Genomic DNA, 21,101 nt, shown 5'->3' on the forward strand with positions numbered 1-21,101 from the left:
AGCACTTCTTGCCTCTTTGGTAACTCGAATAGCGAATATTTCAGCTTCATGCACCCATTGTCTGTCACACGCAAGCAATTGATCTTCCATATTAGAGTCACATTTTATGCCTAAATTTCTCAGGACTTCCAACTTTCCTATCTTTCCATCACTGAAGCATATCACTGCATCTAGTACACCAACTTTTAATGTATTCAGTCCTACAAAAACATTCTTGGGTAATCTTTCCCATATGCAGTGGTCAAAACTTTCATTCGTATTCTGTGTGCCCCCATGAAGACATTTACTAAGCAAAATAGGGCCACTCGGATCTCTAAAAGCTTGTTTTATTTCATTCATAACAGGTTCAGAAAGAGAATGCTTGTGATGGTATATTTGACCACTTTCTTTTGCTTTTTGGTAACAATGCCAAGAATCTGCTCCTTTAGGGCAAAGTCCATGACCAGGGTGGTCATCTGTGGACAATTATGAAAGTAGGTGGCCCATACAGCTTTCCTCATTGCTGTAACATCTTTCAGAGGTGCAGGTCATCTAATGGCCAGTCCAAAATAACAATGGAGGAGGTCTATTTCAATTTCTGTCAATCTGCCTTGGTCAGACAGAGATTTTCCATCTGACAGTGATTTTCCTTTCATTTCTCTTTGTACCTTCCTCAATCTAGCACCAATCCTCTTTTGCACATGTCCACAGCACTCCAGTTTTGTTACCAAGGTATCACCATAAAAATAGAACTCATTAATTTTACTGAAAGCATTAGAGTCTTCATCGCCTAGGTACTTTGTCTATCGAACTTTATAAATGGGCACCAACCTCTGAAATATTTATAGAGCTCCATCACACTACATACCTCCACAGTAACCATCATAATTCTTAGAACACTGTTGTTTAATATGTCCTGCAGTGTTATCATGGCAGGTGTGGCAGTACTTAGATAAGCACTCAATATCAACAACTTTTCCATTCTCCAGAGAAGTAGCACTTGCAACACCATTCAAGGAACGATGTCCTCAATGCTGCCATGTTTCATAGATGCTTTAGGCACAACCGTCAAGGCACCTAAAAGTATTTTTATTTACTTGGTGAACCTACTGGGAGGAGGAGGAAAGTCCATCAAACTACAAAACATTTGAACAGCGTTTTCCTATTGCAGGCATTGCATACATTAATTTCAAATTCACATCATATGACTTGTGCACAATGTTCGAAGTCATTTTTGAGGTAGATTTATTGCAGGATCTACACAGAACTAATTTTGACACTAAAACCTTCCTGCTACTTTGTTGTTCAGTTATTTCCGGACAGCCTACACCATCAGTCGGCCGGTGTGACCGAGTGGTTCTAGGCGCTTCAGTCTGGAACCGCGCGACCGCTACGGTCGCAGGTTCGAATCCTGCCTCGGGCATGGATGTGTGTGATGTCCTTAGGTTAGTTAGGTTTAAGTAGTTCTAAGTTCTAGGGGACTGAGGACCTCAGATGTTAAGTCCCACAGTGTTCAGAGCCATTTGAACCTACACCATCACATTGTTTACATTTTGCCACTTCCTTTATCAAAGCAGATAAGATGCCCACTTCAATAACAACAAATCCACAAACAGCGTCATTGTTAACACAAAATTATAATCACCAGGAGGTGTGGTATGTGGGAGTTTCTTTCCTGAAGAACTGATACATAGGTTACTTTCAACAGCATGGCTTACTTTGTTTGTGAACTGGTTACCACGGAATTTCCTTTTATTGAATTTCTTAATGTGTGGCATAGTTTGTATTTATTGCACACTAAAGAATATGTACTTCCACAAATATATGTAGCACTTGGGTAGCAAACATTCAGTAACACGTGAACAAACTACTTCAGCATAACAAAAGTAAATACTAGCAAAGATAACCATTTACATACACTAGAAACCTGCACTGTTACCAACATACACAGCGTATCATACATATAATTGCTGGAAACAGAAAGTTCACAGTTCTTTTCGAAATAATACTGGTTTCTGTAACAGAAATAAAGGGGGCGTGGCGGCACACACGACCGTGACTTTAAAATTTGGTACTCTATAATGTATATATCAATGTAATCAGGAAAGACTGCAGAATTTAATAAAGTCATAAAACATTTTGATTTTTCCACCATTTATAAGTACTTTGTATCCTTAATGGCCTGAAAGACAATTGTAACCTCACAATTTTTGCAGATGATGCAGATATTTATAACAAAGTACTGTGTGAAAAAAGCAGCACAAAAATTCAGACAGACCTTGAAAAAATTTCAAAGGACTGGCAAAGTGTTTTAAATGTTCAGAAATATAAAATTGTGCTGTTCTCAGAATGCAGAAAAGTGAGCAGAACTGGAATCAGGCAATTCATACAAATACCTGGGTGGAACACTTTTTAGGAATATGAAATGGAATGATCACATACACACAGCTGTGGGTACAGCAGGTGGCAGGTTTCAGTTCATTGTCAGGATACTGCTAAAAGTCTGTTAGTTTGCAAAAGAGACTGTTTATAAATCACTTTTGCATTCCATCTTCCAATACTGCTCAAGTATGCGGGACCCACACCAAGTAAGACTAATGTAATATTTAATGTATACTACGAAGGGTGGCAAAAATGGGAACAGCTTTGTTTAACTCTCAGATGCCAATTACCCTTCAAAAGCTTGCTTACACTGTTTCAAGGTTAAGTGAAGAATCTATAGATATTTGGAAGCCTCCTAACTAAGCGCTAACATGGGAACTGCAAAGAAATGATCACACAAATCCCTGTGCATACAGAGGCATTTAGGCACTCATTCTTCCAGCAATCCGTATGCAACTGGAACAGGGAAAACACTTTATCTTACAATGCTATGTACCCTCTGCCATGTGTTTCAAAGTGACTTGCAAAATATAGATGTAGTTAATGGTGGGCTTTGTCTCTCATTATCAGGTGATCTATACAATCAGATGCCTTGGTTGGATCACAGAATATGCCAACTGGTAACTTTTACTGATGTTTAAGTTTTTAGGAGTCGCCACATGTTGTTATGTAACACTTTTTCAGGAAAATTTGAATGTTTGTTCAAAAGAGATATAAGAAGATAGTATTTTATTGTCTCTGAAAACACTCCTTGGTGCAGGGATGTATTGAATTTAAGGATTAAGACCAGGCTCATTTCATTACAGCAAACTTTTAATGGCTTGCTGGTGATACTATCAACTTCTGCAGAATTCTTTTTCTTCAAAGAATGAGCGGCATTTTTCAAATTTCTTTAATTGTTATGGGGATTACACTTATCTGACTGAAAGGTACGGTAAAGCCATGTTTCAATATACTTGTGGCAACACCTACTGAATCACTACAATTTATTTGAGCTGCGACAGTTACAAAATATTTGTGAAGAGTCTCGGCTATTTCCTTGTTGTTAACTATTTTTAAATTGTGAATGTTAAGAATAAAAAATGGAATATCCAGGATGGAATATAACAATATTATGAAAAGGGAAGTTGCTATTCCTCATATAGCGGAGATGCTGAGTCACAGATACGCACAACAAAAAGACTGTCGCAAATAAGGCTTTCGGCCAGTAAGACCTTCGTCAATTGACACACACACACACACACACACACACACACACACACACACACACGTGCGAAAACACAAACGCAACTCACACGCATGTCTGCAGTCTCAGGCAACTTAAGCCACAGTGATAGTGCCTATCTGCGACTCAGCATCTCTGCTATATGGTGAGTAGCAACTTTCCTTTTCATTATACAGTTAATGTTAAGAATAGTATTTCTGACACTTTTGGAGGGAAGAGCTTCTGTTTCTCTCTCTGTTACATTCCAAATTGTCTTTATTTTGTTGTCAGAGCTAATCGCAAAAATTTTTTAATTTCCTGGTTACTTCGGGCAGGATTTTAGAATAAGTTGTATAGTATTTTATCTTATCACAATTACTTCAATTTTTTGGTATTGCATGTGGCTCTGTCTGCCTTTGACAGGATGTTTTTGTTCCTTTACTGAGCCATAGTTTTTTAGTGACTGCTTAATCTGAACTCTGTCTTTTTTGGGAAAATACTTTCAAAAAATTATGTCATATCACTTGTAAACAAATTGTACTTTAAATTAACATCACTTCCAAGATTGCCATGTCTCTAGTCAGCTTTCTCTAGGCATGGTTTTGAAAGCCTGAATTCCACCTTTATTATTGTCACTGCAGGGCATATATGCAGATAAGAAACCTGTGTTAAGTGATAATATATCCTCTTTCAGAGCTACAAAAACTGACCAACCATAAGGAAATAAATCCCAGCAAAAAACAATGTACAGAAACAATATAGTACAGTAGCTTCTGAAGCTCTGAAATCGAGACAGTGATACGCTTTCATTAGCCGATCACAGCTCATGTCACATAATCTCGCCAGCCAATGACAGCAGATATTCAGGGCATAGGATGTGATGTAGTCAGCTTATAGCAACATCATTTTTAAATAGTGCAAATACACAAATATCAGATCCAAAGCAGCCAGCGAAATAGAGAGCAAAAGCAGCAAATTGACCCATGGCACATATCCACTAAACAATAAGTCAAGGAAGACAGTACCTCTAGAAGGCCAATTTGAGGCACGCTGCCTGTCTCTATGGTCAAACACACTGCAAAATACAAACCCGTACGCCAAAACGGTAATTAGACAAGGACACCAACTACAGTATAGTACATGGAGAGCACTGAATAAATTAATAACAGGAGTTGCAAAATGTAAAGTAAACATGGTTAAGTTGGGCTATTCTGAAGATGTCCAGAGTGAATGTGGAGGAACACTGACGACTGAACATTTGTTCATGTGCCCATGAATGGTGTTTGTTTGCACAGTGGGAAGATTTATTTTTGTGCAATGATAAGGCCATTAAATCTGCAGAGTTTTGGAAGAAGAGTATTTAGATTTTCTTACTCGGGTATGGAAAGTAAAATAAGTAAGCAAGTACATAAATAGGAACAGTTAATGGCTTAAATTAATAAACAGACAGCACAATTGCAACAAAAACCTAAGCTTTCACATACAATACTGGTTATCAAATTTTCTCTCTCTCTCTCTCTCTCTCTCTCTCTCTCTCATATTGAGGGCTTGGTTAGGCAGGATCCTAAGAACACAGCCTAAGTTGTAGCAGCTGAATATCTTGGACAAGCACAATTATAAATTTCACTGCTGTCCACTGAACATTTAGTGGGTTACCAGACTAAATAAATGTTCCATTGAGCACTTCCAATTTCCCATAGTAAAGCCAATTATGTGCGAAATTGCTGAAGAACTCACATTGCACTTTTGTCTGAAGGTTAATTATACTTTTTGCTATTGTTCCTGCATAATCTGTAATCTGTGAATAAACTAAAATAAGTATAGAAAACTAACCTTGAAGCTTGGACTCTTTAGTGTGTGTTCCCTTAAAGGTATTGTTGTTGTTGTTGTGGTCTTCAGTCCATGCTACTCTATCCTGTGAAGCTTTTTCATCTCCCAGTACCTACTGCAACCTACATCCTTCTGAATCTGCTTAGTGTATTCATCTCTTGGTCACCCTCCACACTGCCCTCCAATACTAAATTGGTGATCCCTTGATGCCTCAGAACATGTCCTACCAGTCGATCCCTTCTACTAAATTGGTGATCCCTTGATGCCTCAGAACATGTCCTACCAGTCGATCCCTTCTTCTAGTCAAGTTGAGCCACAAACTCCTCTTCTCCCCAATTCTGTTCAATACCTCCTCATTAGTTAATGTGATCTACCCATCTAATCTTCAGCATTCTTCTGTAGCACCACATTTCGAAAGCTTCTATTCTCTTCTTGTCCAAACTATTTATCGTCCATGTTTCACTTCCATACATGGTTAAACTCCATACAAATACTTTCAGAAAAGACTTCATGACACTTAAATCTACACTCGATGTTAACAAATTTCTCTTCTTCAGAAACGCTTTCCTTGCCATTGCCAGTCTACAGTATATGAAACACAAATGTGCCAGTAAAATTTTAGATAATTGCGCAAATGGCTGGTCCTCAAAGTGTTAAGTTTTAAATGAGCCTTAAGTGCCCTGTAATTGAAAAAACTGATCATACATTCTCACAAGTAACATAATTCATCTTGCGAAAAAGGAAATTGACTTTGAAAATAATGCTTCTCAAATCACCATTGACAATATTTTCCTTTGACTTGTTAAAAATGTAAACAGTTGTGATGCCAGACTTATCAAGAGCAGTCAATTGTTACAAAGTATTGCACAGTCTTCGTCCTAAAGACTTTGATACATTTTGCTGTCGGCTGACATTTGTGTGCACTGTGTTTTGTTGTTGTAAATGACCCATTTTCTTTGCAACTAAAATTTTATTTTGGTGTTATTCTCTTGTTTATGTTTTATTGCTGCAGTATACGGGATGAAGTAGAATTCTTTGTTAAAGAATCATTTCTTATCAGCTAAAATTATAAAAATTTAACTGAAAAGTAAAACAATGAAAAATTCCCAGAATTCAAAAAAATTCATGGGTTTTCCCATATTTCCCCCGGGTGAAAAAATTCCCAGATTCCCCAGGGTGTATACACGCTGTACTGTTTTAAAAAAGATTCTAAAGATCTGGCTTAACATTGCACTAGGACGCACAACAAAACTGCCCAAAGGATTACCTAGCAATTTGAAGTATATTCATAGTTTTTGAGTCCACTCAATAGGGCAGAAAGAAATTAGAAAAAGTGTATGGATTAGAAGGTTATGAGGGAAGCACTACAAAAATAAACACTCTTTGCTTATTATTACAGCTGCCACTATAGTTTTCCCTAATTTTACCGACTGTGTTTGTGTCTTACCAAGCGCTTAAGAAATCTGCCAGTCAAGTATAAGATTTATCTTCAAGTCAACACTGACGAGGATGTTCAATATGATCCCCTTCTTTAACACATCAAGATTACGATAGCTGCATTTGAACAACTAACAAAATATAACACACAAAGAAATTACGGACATTGGCTATGAGTGTGCATTGATTAAATAAATGGGGAAAGTTGAAAATTTGTGCAGGACCAGGATTTGAACTGGGTCTTACACTTCTAGACAGATGCACTGATGACAGCACCATCCGGCCACAGTGATCCTTGCAACTGCATAGACTACCATAGCAAGCCTCCCATCAAATTCTCAACTTATCCACACATTACTAATGTACTGCTATTTGCCCTCATTACTCGCAGCATTTTGTCTGAAAGAACAGACACCACATATATACAATAAAGGCGAAAACAGCCAATGATCTCTTCAGTGGGGATGCACACCAGCTCGAACTTTTAAGAAAATCGCTGAAAAGCCACAAGTAATGAGAATAATGGCCAAGGGGCAGTACAGTAGTAGTGCATTGGTAAGTTGAGAATTTGGGTCTGACACCAGGTGTGTTAGGGTAGTCCATGCAGTTGTGATGATAATTGTGTCTTGGTGACACAATGGTCAGTGATTCTGCTCAGTAAGCTGGAGACTCAGGTTCAAATGTTTTCAACTTCCCCCATTAATTTAATCAACACCCACTCACAGCCCATCTGTAATTCACAGTGTCTGCTGGTCCTTCAAAATACTCTCCACAACTGATACACCACTCCCAAAACAGTTTCCACTTCTGGAAGCAGTCTTGGTAGGCCTCTTACTGGACTGCGTGAAGTGCCATCTGAGAATTTTCTTTTTCTTGTCTATCATTGCAAATCTTCTTCCATTTAATGGAGTTTTCAACTTTAGAATCACAGGGGCCAGTTTTGGAGAGTATGGAGGATGAGACAGCATTGCATTTTTTGGTGCAATAATCTCGCACAAAATAGGGATGAATGTGTTGGTGCGTTATTGTCATACAAGAGCCTGAAATATTTTGCCACATTTCAGGCCGTTTCCTTCTCACACTCCATTGCACACGCCACAACACGTCTCGATAATGCCATCAATAAATTGTTTGTTCCTGTGGTACGAATTAATGATGAATTAATCCTTCAAGGTCAAAGAAAACTATCAGCATGGATTTGACATGACGAGTTTCTTTTGGTCTCGGATAACCTTTCCCAACCCACTGTGAAAATTCAACCTCGGTCTCAACATCGTAATTGTAGACCCACATCTCATCACCAATTATGATTCTCTTAAGGAACATCTCATTCTCATTTGAGTGATTCAAAAGCTCTTCACAGATTGCGAGACAAAGGTCTTTGTGGCCTTGACTCATGAGCCGTGAGATGAACTTGGCGGTGACACAATGCACTCCAACAGGCTGTGTCAGGATTTCATTACGTGATGCAACTGAAATGTTACATTCTTCTGCAATATCTTGGACAATCAGTCTTAGATTGGCACACATAGTTTCGTTGACATTCATGACATGAGCATCGTCTGTAGACGTTGAAGGGTGTCCTGAACGAGGGTCATCTTTAGCTTGCATCCAGCGATTTTTAAACCGTGTGAACCATTTGTAACACTGTTTCACTTGTTGTGTCTCTGTAACGATTTTCTTGAGTTTCATGCAAAATTTAATGCAGATGCGTTGCTCCTCTAACTCACTCATCTCAAAATTCGCAAACCGAACAAAACAACATGTTACTCAATACAGCACTGAACAATAACTAACAGACATACAACAATGAAACTTCTGGCAGATACACATTACACACAGGTGTATGCAGGGATACCAACCACATGTCATTCCAACATACCATTGGTGTGAAATTGTGAAAGTTTTGGAAATTTTTGAACAGATCTCGAATAACATTCCATAGTCATCAATCCGGGGAAAAATATGAATACTCTGTATTAAGTAAACAGAGAATATGAAGGGTAAAAAAGAGTCATGAAAACTGGAAACTATACATATTATTGCAGCAGAAGTATTCTGACACTCAAAACAGTGCAAAACAGAGCTTGCAAAATATATGCGAGTCAAAAAAGTTTTATCAGTACAATGGAAAACCAACCAAACTTGCAAATTTCACATTTTTTATTTACTAGTTGATTAGTATCATTCTGGGACCCCCTCTCAAATGATCCAGATAGTAAAAATGGTATTTCAAAAAATACAAGAACCATGGCAAAAAAATATATGTATAATGAAGTAAAAATGAACAGTTATCTGTAGGTGCTGTAACTGTTCATTTACACTTCATAGTTGTTACAGTGCATGCAGATAACTGTCCTTTGTACTTGATAATACGTGTATATGTTTGATATAGTTCTCGTATTTTTGGACATATCATTTTGTTGATGTGAAAATGGGTCCCAGCCCAAAACTAGTCATCAAGAAAATAAAAAAAGGTGAAATTTGCAACTTTGGCACGTTTTCCGTCGAACTTATTAACAGAAGTTGCTGACCTACAATTATTCCAGCATGCTGGAAGTTCGTAAAAAAGTTTAACACTGAGAGAACTGATCATACCCAAACATTTTATCAGGGATCATATCATCACGAACGCCGAGCTTCTTCAGTTCTTCGGATGCTAATGACTTAAGTTCAGCAATTTCTTCCTCTCGTTTGCTGGGGTTCAATTCACGTCCTTTTTCATCACAAAACTTCATTAACACTGGAAATATGAAATAACAGCTTTAACAATTTTCAGTCAAGACATCAAAGCGTCGCACAATTTTAAGCATAAAGAACTAATATCTTAGCCTAATGTGACGTTTTTACATGGTGAATTGAGTTTTGAGTATGGTGGGTAATAATGGAGGTCCAGGAAAGTACACTTACACCCCCCCCCCCCCCCCCCAGTCAAACAGAGGCCTGTGAGATAACACAAACTGGTGGAAGTGATTTGGCAGGGGGGGGGGGGGGGTAGAGCGATTGCAAAGAGGGTAAGTAGAGAGAGTGGTTGGGTGAGGGGGGGATGTGGTGGTAGAGTGCAATGGTGGAAGTGAAGGAAAGAAGCAAAAACCAGAACTGCATGTAGTGAGCACAGAATATCACAAAGGGTTGTTCAAATTAGATTGCCTAATCTCCGAGAGTCACAATTTCAAATCAAGTCAGTATGCACATTTATTTTGAGTAATTTCATATCCATTACAGCAACTATAATTTTGATTTACCATTTGAGCCAATGTTTATCTATTTTTTGCTGGTTTGTCACTGTAAAAAAGTCTTGACCAAAGTATTAAAACTGCATGTAGTGAGCACAGAATATCACAAAGGGTTGTTCAAATTAGATTGCCTAATCTCCGAGAGTCACAATTTCAAATCAAGTCAGTATGCACATTTATTTTGAGTAATTTCATATCCATTACAGCAACTATAATTTTGATTTACCATTTGAGCCAATGTTTATCTATTTTTTGCTGGTTTGTCACTGTAAAAAAGTCTTGACCAAAGTATTAAAAAGATTAATTTCATTAGAAGAGTAACTGATACCTAGATAGAAAATCAACTGTCCAACTATCATAGCCTTATTCCTTTCCACATCTTACAATGCCTGTTTGCTCTTGGTTCTGGAACGTGTAACTGGAAATTGTGCTGAAATGTGAATTCACTCAACATAGATGATGCTGCATCTCCTTTTAGGTAAACACTTTATACTGAAGACAGAGCAAACTTTCTGTTCAATATTTACCTGCAAGAACTGCAGATACCACACTAGTGCAACTTTTGCCATCATAACAACTTTGTAGCATATCTACAGTTTCTAACATATCTTCATCAGTTACAGGGAAACCATAACAGGTAACCAAACAAAATTTTGGTCAAAATTCATTCAACAAAAAAATGCTACGTCAAATTCAGCTTCAGCCAGGGACAATGGTGATTATGATGCCAGCAGTAGTGTTACCTCCAATAAGTTACATGCAGGCCGAATCCTTTTCAGTGCCTTCAAGTTCTCTCTGCCCCCCCCCCCCCCCCCTCCAAAAATAATTAATCATTTTATCTAATCTATCATTTCTTTTCCCCCCCAAGTATCTCAGCAACATGAAATATTATACAAAATTCCAGCAATTGTATTGTGTATTGTAAAGATCACTTTTACTGGTTGCTTCACCTACATGCGAAACAAATTTCTGCTAAAAAAAGTGGCCACAGGCTTTATAATGTAAGTTTTATTTTAATGAATGAAGTAGAATTGAGTGTTAACTGCACAATCAATTTTCATTTTTTAGACATCTAATTGCGCAAATAAAGGCCAGAAGTGTCCACTATAACTAGTTCAGTTTGTGTGAATGAGCAAGTATTGTGAAAGTTCCATATTTAGGGACATAAAGCACAAAATTATTTTTCATACAGGCTTTGGCTGACAGAAGTGAAGTTGTATTTCAGTTATGACCACTATTAAACTACATACTTTAATGCAGAAAGAGAGCAGAATTAATCGTAAGAACATACCTTTCATAAGAAAGTAACAACAATCCATCTTAGAAAGCTTGTTAGAATATTGCTCAGAACGCCAATCAACTTCCAGAGCATCCCGAAATGGAACAAATTCTGCTGTATTTTTCACTGTTAATTTAGTTTGTTCGCCTTTCTTTTTCTCTGCAGAATGCTGAATTACATCTCTGAGGGAAAAGAAACAAAAATTTTCATAAATATTAATTTACAATAATACACAGATCTCTTACTACTTTACTAACTGCTTTTGCTGACTGAAATGATTATAACTTGGATCAAACAGCACTTCATCACTTTACTACTTACTCTGCATACTCATGGAGCAGCAAATCGGCAAACGTGAATCCAAAGCAACCCCAGACTCCACCACAGAGGAACTTGACTCCAGCTAAACGACAGGCAGCATTAATTCTCAGTGCCTCAGACCATGGTCGGAGATCTGTTGCTACGACGACATCGAACTGTGTGAAGTATGCATCCTGCTTAGTTGAAACAGCTTCTGTGTCTGCTACGACTTCCACCATTGGATTCAAACCTTTTACTCGTGTCAGTGAAGACTCTGCTCTCTGAGGATAAAGAAAGACAGTAGCTAGTATTACAGGTTTTCATTGGTGGTCCACCATGTACAAAAGATCATCTTAGCAAATGATCAAAATGTGTAGAAGTGAGAGTGAATGTGATCAGAAGTAAGGTCAAATTCCGTTTGCCCATCACTCATTAGTTTGTCAACTTTTAGAATGATATTCGCATTTCAGTTTCAGACCAATTTGCCAGCTTACACCTTTCGATCCACTGGCCCCTCTCATTTCCATCTTTTATACATAAATTTCATTGTCATGTACATCATATTGCTCAGATTTATCTACGACCTGCCTGCATATTGGTATTTGAATTTTGGCTGTTAATTTCTTCCATTTCTTTCTACTATCAAAAGAAAATGAAGATCAAAGTCAGTTTCTCAATTGTGTGCCTGTTAGGCTTGCTAAAAAGTTGCTGTTGTGCTGATTAATCATTAAGTTTTCCTCTGCCTCTAACAGCATTAACACCAATTTTTTATGTTTTCAGTACTTCTGTTGTACCAAAGGTACAGTATCACAACTTTTAACGATCTTCAATCTACATCGTATCAAACTGAGGAAAAAATATTTTTCATATACTTACTTCCATTTTCTGAACCATATAAACACAACTCTTCATAGTGAGCAAAGTCACTCACTCAGACAGAAAATCAAAATAGAAAAGACCTTAAAAGCAGTAACAAATTAACCAGGTGATACAACGTATGCAGCTGTGAAATGTCCTCAGATCCTTATCAGTCAGAGGTAGAGGTACAGGTAGAGATTGAACTGATGCTAAGAACAAAGCGTGAGTCACCAGTTGCTTCTGAGTCACTCAGTCAGCGAAAGCATTGCCCACAAAAAGGCGCAAGGCTGGACTAGCTGCAAGCTTCACACATAATATGGCCTCATTCACAAATAATAACTGCACGTCTATGAAGTGATCATTCTTCAGTTAAATCTGTATCCTAGGTTACAGCAAGGATGCAATACACACTTTCCTTTTTAAATTTTAACTTTAGCAACAAGTTAAATAATACCCATTACAGAAAAATGAATCTCGTTCTTGCAACTATTCCAGTAAATGATTGTCTGTAAGCACTGCAAATTTAGTGATGTTCAACACACCACTGCCAAAGAGTATCAATTAATTTCTTAGTCTTGTGAATAACTGAGTGTCATAGCGCATAAACGTTGGCAAATTTGGCACGACTGTCATTGCTCTGGCAACTACACTAAAATGTTACATGCGATTTGTATTAGCTTGAAATAACACGGACGTCAAACCTAAGTTCAGAGCAAACAGTCATGGTTTGGTTAAATTTATCAGAGTGTCACAGAAAGATGTGTAATATGTTGCAAAAGTTGTTTACAGAAGTCACAATGGTTGCTTCTCAGGAAAGAATCCAGGGATGTACAACACCTTAACAGATAGTGACCAACGCTCAAACAGGAATTGTGAAAGTAGATTTGACCAATAACAGCTCACACAGTGGCATATCAGAAGTCATTCTACCCAAGCTCTATCCACAAATAGGACTGGTGGAACTTTTACTGACAGGATAATATGTGCCCTCTATCACTGACCTCACCAGGAATCAAGGCGTCCCCCCCCCCCCCTCTCACATACACACACGCAAATTTTAAGTGCAAATTTCCACATAGCTACAGGAACACAGCACAACTGGAAACTATCCTGAGTGGGCAGACAGATGCCACTAATGTGAAATATTGATTTACCACAATGAGTATACATAAAATATAATGAAATCATAAGCAACCAGTTGCCTAAAATTAAATTTCTTGACCTGTTTCGGGCAATTAGTGCCCTTCTTTAAAAGGTTATGCCTATCACATTATTTGCGATAGGCACTGTTGTTTGCAAAAATTGAAATTCTTTGGTGACAATACTCAGTAAATGTCTGAAGATCGCCTTGTAAGCTGAAAACCGGTTAACACAATAAAAATTAACACTGTAGAACAAAAGCACAGCTATTACAAGCCACAAAAAATTACTATCAATAAATCCCGCTATTTCTTAACTGTGACAAAAATGTCTAATGTGAGAAAACAACACTCTGCAAGACTTCCTGCTCAGGCATAAATGAAATAAATAAATTAATTAAAAGAACTTATATAGTTTGAATGCCCTAGTAGCATCAGTCAAATTGACTATATGATGTATGGTAAGAGCAACAAAATATTACGTCTTGCAAGGGAAGGCAAAGCCACATTAATTTGAAAAATGTAACCCGCTCATGAAGAATTTATTCATAACAGTATTGTATGGCACTCTTTTTAACACTGCTGCACCTTTGAATCCCACAATAGCCTGTAACAGCTGAAGACTTTGACAAGGCCACATTTTACAATACCAATGAGTAATATCTCATCAAAACCAATTAGTAATATCTCAAACAGCATGGAAACGTTGTGAACACAGTCAGCGTCATAATGCGAAACCTAATGAGGATTATGAACATGCTGAAAATGCAGTGTGGAGCTTAAGACAATTAGGCACAAACACATCTGGACATCAAAGAGAAATGATAAAACTAAGAGCACATTAACAACTGTGCCTCTTACAACATGCTGGAATATAAGGCAGTAAAACCAAACTTGCAGTCAAGTTACATTTTGTATGAACCTCACCAAATATGTGTGTGTCATTTTCAGTATCAACAACAAAAATTTAACTGTAAAAGAGCACCACCACAATTTATGAGAAAGCCTCTTCCATGTCAGCAGCATGAAATAATTTTCATGAGTTGAAATGACAAAGGCTATCTCCCAAAGATGAACTATGTGCTTAACATCTAATAGCAGTTGTCATGGTAGAAAATTACACAAGAAAAATTATTGCAGATGATGCACACATCAAATTATTGACAACATCTGGTAATTACCCAAATACTGGACCGACTGTAGCACACACAAAAATGTTTATAGAAATTTGTATTTCACAATGTGTCAAATTAACTGTCAGTGGGCTTAAACCAAGAGATTTGTTTCAAGTAGTCCTAAAAAATTAAGCACTGCAGCAACTGTGGAAATGCGACAAAGTTAAGAGACTAGCTGCGATATGAAACCCAATCACCTGTATCTGTCTGCCGTGTTTTGTCTACCCAACAAAGCTCCAACCACTACATAAAAAGAAATGCCAGTTGTGATAAAAAAGATCACTTTGTTCTTGGCAAAGACCAGATTTCCGATTAACAATCCATTGGATGGACAATGCAACGTGTGTAATTGTTATTCCCTGTTGTTCTTTGGGATGTCCAGACTCAAAGAAAAGGCACTTACTTTTGCACAAATCAGTGACAAAGTAAAAGCTCACAAAGGATTAAAAATGTTGACATTTTGAACACGGAATATGTATGACACCTGCCTCATTTACCTGACATGACACCAGATTCGAGGGCAGCACTTTTCCTTTTAATAAAGATGCTGAGCAACTGACATCAATTTAGCAAATCACTAATTGTAGATTGCCAACTGTTGTGGCGGGTTTCAATGAATGAGGAGAGATGTAAGTTTTAATACGGGTGTTTGGATAAAAATATAATGTACATATATTATAATTTATCAGTCAAATTCAATTCAGGTAAAAACATATGGGTTCTCATTACAGAAATTAAGAAGTAGCACTATGTGAACAGAGTAAATGAAAAAACCCAATGAACAAATGTAATCGCTTGTCTATAGCCTCCTGGAATTTCCTTAAGCCTACAGATGTAAAAACAGTGCTAAATTAGAAATGAGAACTTGTCACCGAGGACGATTTGTTGAAGAAGCTGTTAAGAAATTCTCACTCTGTCCAATGTGAGGCATCTTCAGACTAGAGGTAGAATAATCGTACATTCAATTTATCTCATCACTCCGTGCATTTCACGTAAACTCTCTTCATAATTCATCTTGACAAGCAGGATATTTGAGTTGGGCTGTTAAGAGAGTTCTACAATTTTATTTTATTTCAATTTCAAAGGTTCTACACACTGCCACGCACCTCATTAGTGCTAACTGTTCTGTCCAAATCTCAAACTCTGAAAATGTTGACATTTTGAACACGGAATATGTATGACGCCTGCCTCGTTTACCTGACATGACACCGGATTTGAGGGCAGCACTTTCCTTTTAATAAAGATGTTGAGCAACTGACATCAATTTAGCAAATCACTAATTGTAGATTGACAACTCTTGTGGTGGGTTTCAATGTATGAGGAGAGATGTAAGTTTTAATAGGAGGTGTTTGGATAAAAATATAATGTACAACTCTGAAAGCATTTAATAAATAAATAAAAATAACAGTGTTCTTATGAACAAACTTTAAAATAACTGAGCCATTTGCTAAGACCTACAATTAGAAGGGACCAGAGAAAAGCTGCAAAAACATGTGCAGACACTAAGTGCTATGCAGTATCACAGTACTTCAACTACACTGCAACACAGTCAAGTCCAATAAGTTACTGCACCAGCAGGAGTAAATTTCTGATAAGCAAGACTGGACGTTATACACCACTCGTAAATAACCACACGCTTAGCAGCTGGTCTGTGGGAGGTTCTGCAGAAAACTTGCAGTGCCAGTGTCACTACCCACGGGAGCAGCAACACCACCAAGACGGCGCAGCGCTACAATCGTTGGATTATTTCTCAAAGACAGTAACGTGTCCGCCTCGGAACAAAACAAGTAACCTCCCGTGAAATGAATATTTAAGTGGCTGCACAGCAAGTAGCGAGCCAATTTCAGTGCACAGCCAGTCTCAGATACACTTTACTCCAACAAAGTCGGTGAGCAGCTGTGCGATCACCAGCGTTATGCCATCGCTCTCATCGTCCCGTCACGCCTCGTCGGACTCAACTGCTGCATGAACAGGTAGTCTTCTGGCTATACTTTGGCTCCAAGTGAACAATTAACCTTCAGTTAGACTTAGCCTCCAAGTGACTGATTAATATATAGCAACTGGACTCAGTAGATAAGTTAACTTTACTTCCATACCTGGACTTAGTGTCATAAATTCACATTTAAAGTGACTAATTGATTACATTATTTGGACTTTGCAGCCTATTTTTATTATTAATTTGAAGTAATCATTTGATTCTGTTATTTAGACTTTACGGCCCGCTTCATTATTGAACTTGTTAACAACCATATGCACAGTGACTTAAATAAATGTGTTTGCTTCTACATAGCCACTTGGGAAGCTCTGTCACTTTTGAATGCTACTGCTGTCACAACAAGATGAAGCCATGTTTTAGCTTTCTGTATTTGCCTAAATGATTTTATCAAAAGAAAAATTCAATTGGGAAGACTATAAAATTGTGAGGCAGAACTCACCTTCACGGAGAGAAATTTTCATTTCTGCTGATTGACAGTGTATAAAGGTAAAAGTGATGGGCACTACCCTAGATTTCAGAACTGCTAGCTCCTTCCTCAGACAAGGGAGAGAGATGTGGGATGGGAATACGGGAGAGAGGAAGGACAGGTCAGTCAGGAGGGACCCTCACAAAAAGGTGGGACGCACTCTACTGACAGAACTGAATGCTTTGTTTCCTGGAGATAATTGCAGGTCAACAGGTCTGCTTCACCGTTTTACTGTCGTTACGATCTGACAGTTTAATTTTCATACACACGGGCAGCTCTTATACGACACTTTTAAAATTTTTAGTAATTAATAATATTTCTGGGGTTACTGACTCCCATCAGTTCCATACAGTCAAAAATTGAACTATGTAAAATTTGGACTCTGTAGGATAAGGAGGGCAGCGTGGAGGGTAAAAATCGTAGAGGGAGACCAAGAGATGAATACACTAATTAGATTCAGAAGGGTGCAGGTTGCAATAGGTACTGGGAGACGAAGAAGCTTGTACAGGATAGAGTAGCATGGAGAGCTGCATCAAACCAGTCTCTGGACTGAAGACCACCACCACAACAACAACAACAACAACAACAACAACAACAACAGGATAAGGGTAACGATGACCCCAAGCCTTCAAAATTGGAAAATTTGAAGACACATGACTATCAATGTCACAAAATATCACTTCTGCATGATAAATACGCTCTCGGTTATTTCATTTTCCTTAATCGAATATGTTCTCTTGTCAGGTCACTGACCCTGCGGCAACAACCGTGCCGTCCCTTTCGACGACATGTCACAACAATATATTCTGCCATTGCTGTCTATCACTTTTAAGGGTGGGTAACGACCACTGCACATACGGTGTTTTCGTCTAAAGTTTGTTTATGGAAGACAATATATTTATTCGGGTGTTACTCATGTGAAATAATTGAAAATAAATTGACATTTGTCTAGAAAACGTCAATGGTTCTCATTTAATTTTTGTGGGTTGTGTAAATTAACTGTACATCTAAGTGCCACACTAGCTGTGCAGAAAGCCTATATTTCTTGGGGAACAATGATAAATTGCTACACAGGGGCTGAAAAACTGAAAGCTAAAATTAGAACCTTTCTATCAGTAAGGGAGCTAACTACAAAAATATTTCATAAGATTGTTGCAAGTTGATAACTATTGAAGAAGCTAGCCATTGACAGTTGAAAGTAGGGCCCAGTTCAATTCTGTCATCAGTTGAGAAGAAGTGGGAGCAAATACAAAATTTGACAATTCATTAAGATATATCTGTAACTACTTACAAAATAAACTTTATATGTAAATCTGTTTGAAAGTAAAGGAAAAGAAAAATTAACTACACATTCAATTCTGGTAATTAAATTCTAGGCACATTTCAGTCATTTAACTTACTACAGAAAAGAGAAAGCAATGCAAAAGATGCCCGAGGAACTGTCGCTGACTGTGATTTTCAGCACAGAGTTACACTGCTAATTTTTAACAGGACCAGCATCAAATACCTATGATGATGATTATGGTTTGATTGAAAATATTTTGGAAAAAGGTCTCTTATTTATCTGATAGACATCAGATATATAAAATCACATTCAAAAGTGGTTTCCAAGAACAGGGTGTATGCGTGGACAAAATAATAAATCCTGGATCTTTCCCAGTTAAAAATACACTTCGTCCCAGGTGAAAATACACTTTTTCCATGTTAAGTGACAGCATACTTTTCCTAGGAACTGTAAAACTTATCAATCTTTGAATGGTTATGGTTTATACACCGGCACAGAATTTCCCGGCCCTTTGAAAAACGAAACCCATTAAAAAACAAATAAATAAATTTAAAAAAAACATGTTTTGGAAAGATCTTTGATATGCAGCAGCATGTACGCTGCATTATTTTCGTATTACGAAAGTATAAATTCGAATTCCACCAAACACCGCATGTTACTTTCCGAAGCATTGAAATCGGGATTGTGAAGCGCTTTTGTAAGCCAGTCTTAGCTCATTTACGTGGTGTTGCCAGCCGATGACAGAGGATATTCAGAGCATTGGACACGTGATGTAGTCAGCCAGTAGCACTATCACTGTTTAGTAGTGCGTACACACAAATAGGAAAATGGTCATTTTTATAACACAACAGAATATAATTCATGAAGTACCAATATCAAATGCCTATTAGGCCTACTACAAGCAAAACGCTTTATCTTCGTAAATAGTTTTACACTTCATTCATACGCTCCAGCTTCTCAAACATGAGATCAAAAAGTAGTAGTAGTAGTAGTAACTTTTTACATAAATTTGGAATCGTCGTATTCTTCCATAATTTGTGTAATTGGCCCCGTTTCTTAATCTTGTCTTCACTAATTCTGTAACTATTGCTGCCAGTGTCAAAACTTATTATTCTGCGTCTATTCTTCGGGTAGGCGTTATTACGTGTTCGTACAACATGTTTTCCGTGCTACTCCCAGAATATAACTTAGGCAGCTGCTACCGGGGACTGTACAACTTGCCCTTACTAGTGTAATGGTCTAGCCAAAAATTTTCTGTCAAAATTTCATTTTCCTGAATACACCAAGAAGATAATACATCCTCTTAGTCGTTTATTTCCATTCTGGTAATCTGAATCTATGGATTTTGCTTGTAATTATAACAATGCTGATCATTCGCAAACCCAATCAACCACATAATCAGACAGCAATTGGCATTCACTCGTCCGGCTTTATTCTGCTCACTTGTATAGCCCTGTCCGCATCTGTCTGCCGGAAAGTTTATTTCTAGATGTGATGGGGAGTCCCCTGGCAGAGACATGACATACACTATGCACGCATTCAAAAATCAACTTACAATTCATTCAGAAATAAACTTAGAATATGTCCAAAAACCAACAGGGATGCATTTCAAAATCATATGAATAACTGATAGACCAAAGTGCGCTGAATACTAGGTGCTTTGTGATACAAGGTTTTTTTTCCTCAAGAATATAAATTTGGCGACCCCCCCCCCCCCCCCCCCCCTCCTGAAATTGCCGTTGGCAGACGCTTGTATGAGCACTGTGTTTGGTTGTTGTATATGGCGCATTTCCTTTGCAACTTAAGTCTTATTTTCGTTTGTTTTCTCTCGTTCATGTTTTATTGCAGCAGTATTATTCTGCAGTAGCCAGATACAGTAATATCCTTCGTTAGAGTATTGTTTCTTACCAGTCAAAATTACAAAAATTTAACTGAAAACTAAATTTTAAAATATTCCTGAGTTTTTCCGTTTCCTCCTGGATGAAAAAATTCCCTTGTTTATCCCAGGTCTCGCGGTTGTCCCGGGTCGTATACACCTTGAAGAAAAGATAAGCTTAGGAAACACAGGTCTGACAATATCAACCTCGAATGTTTCAGTTTTAGAATATACTGCAATCTCTCTTACTGGAGCACTGTCTTGTATACCAATTTTCTGTGTTTTGGAGGTTATTGTGTGAGGTGGATGGTGCAAGTTATTTATTGTATGAAAATATTTATGTCCCCTGATAGATTTGTACTAGAAACATAAGAAGAGAATGCAATTTGTACTATTTGTATTTCCCATATCACTGTATGTTGAAGCATGGTTCCGTGCCCTTTCTGGAGCCGAAGCACCATGTCTGGATATCATTTATGGCACCCATTCTCTTATCGTGGCTGTATTTGATCCTAATAAGAATTTTGAATAAAAAATGAAAATCAGCAAAGCATTGAACCGAGAAGCAGAAGTCTGACGAAAATAATAAAGAGGTTCAAGCAAAAATCAGCATTCTCATAAAATGAGATGCCCTTACGACAATGGTCCATTACAGTTGA

General features: G+C 37.7%; 1 protein-coding gene across 1 annotated transcript in view; it reads right to left on the reverse strand.

The window, feature by feature from the left end:
- LOC124802728 (SUMO-activating enzyme subunit 1) overlaps positions 1 to 21,101 on the reverse strand; it is a 54,699-nt gene that overhangs the window by 10,321 nt on the left and 23,277 nt on the right. Inside the window, exons 3-5 of the mRNA XM_047263695.1 lie at positions 11,669 to 11,928; positions 11,360 to 11,529; positions 9,431 to 9,575 (exon numbers count right to left, since the gene is read on the reverse strand). Coding sequence (XP_047119651.1) covers positions 9,431 to 9,575; positions 11,360 to 11,529; positions 11,669 to 11,928 — 575 coding nt within the window. The remainder of the gene's footprint in view (positions 1 to 9,430; positions 9,576 to 11,359; positions 11,530 to 11,668; positions 11,929 to 21,101) is intronic.

Source organism: Schistocerca piceifrons, chromosome 6, assembly GCF_021461385.2.
Source record: "Schistocerca piceifrons isolate TAMUIC-IGC-003096 chromosome 6, iqSchPice1.1, whole genome shotgun sequence".
Lineage (NCBI taxonomy): Eukaryota > Metazoa > Arthropoda > Insecta > Orthoptera > Acrididae > Schistocerca > Schistocerca piceifrons.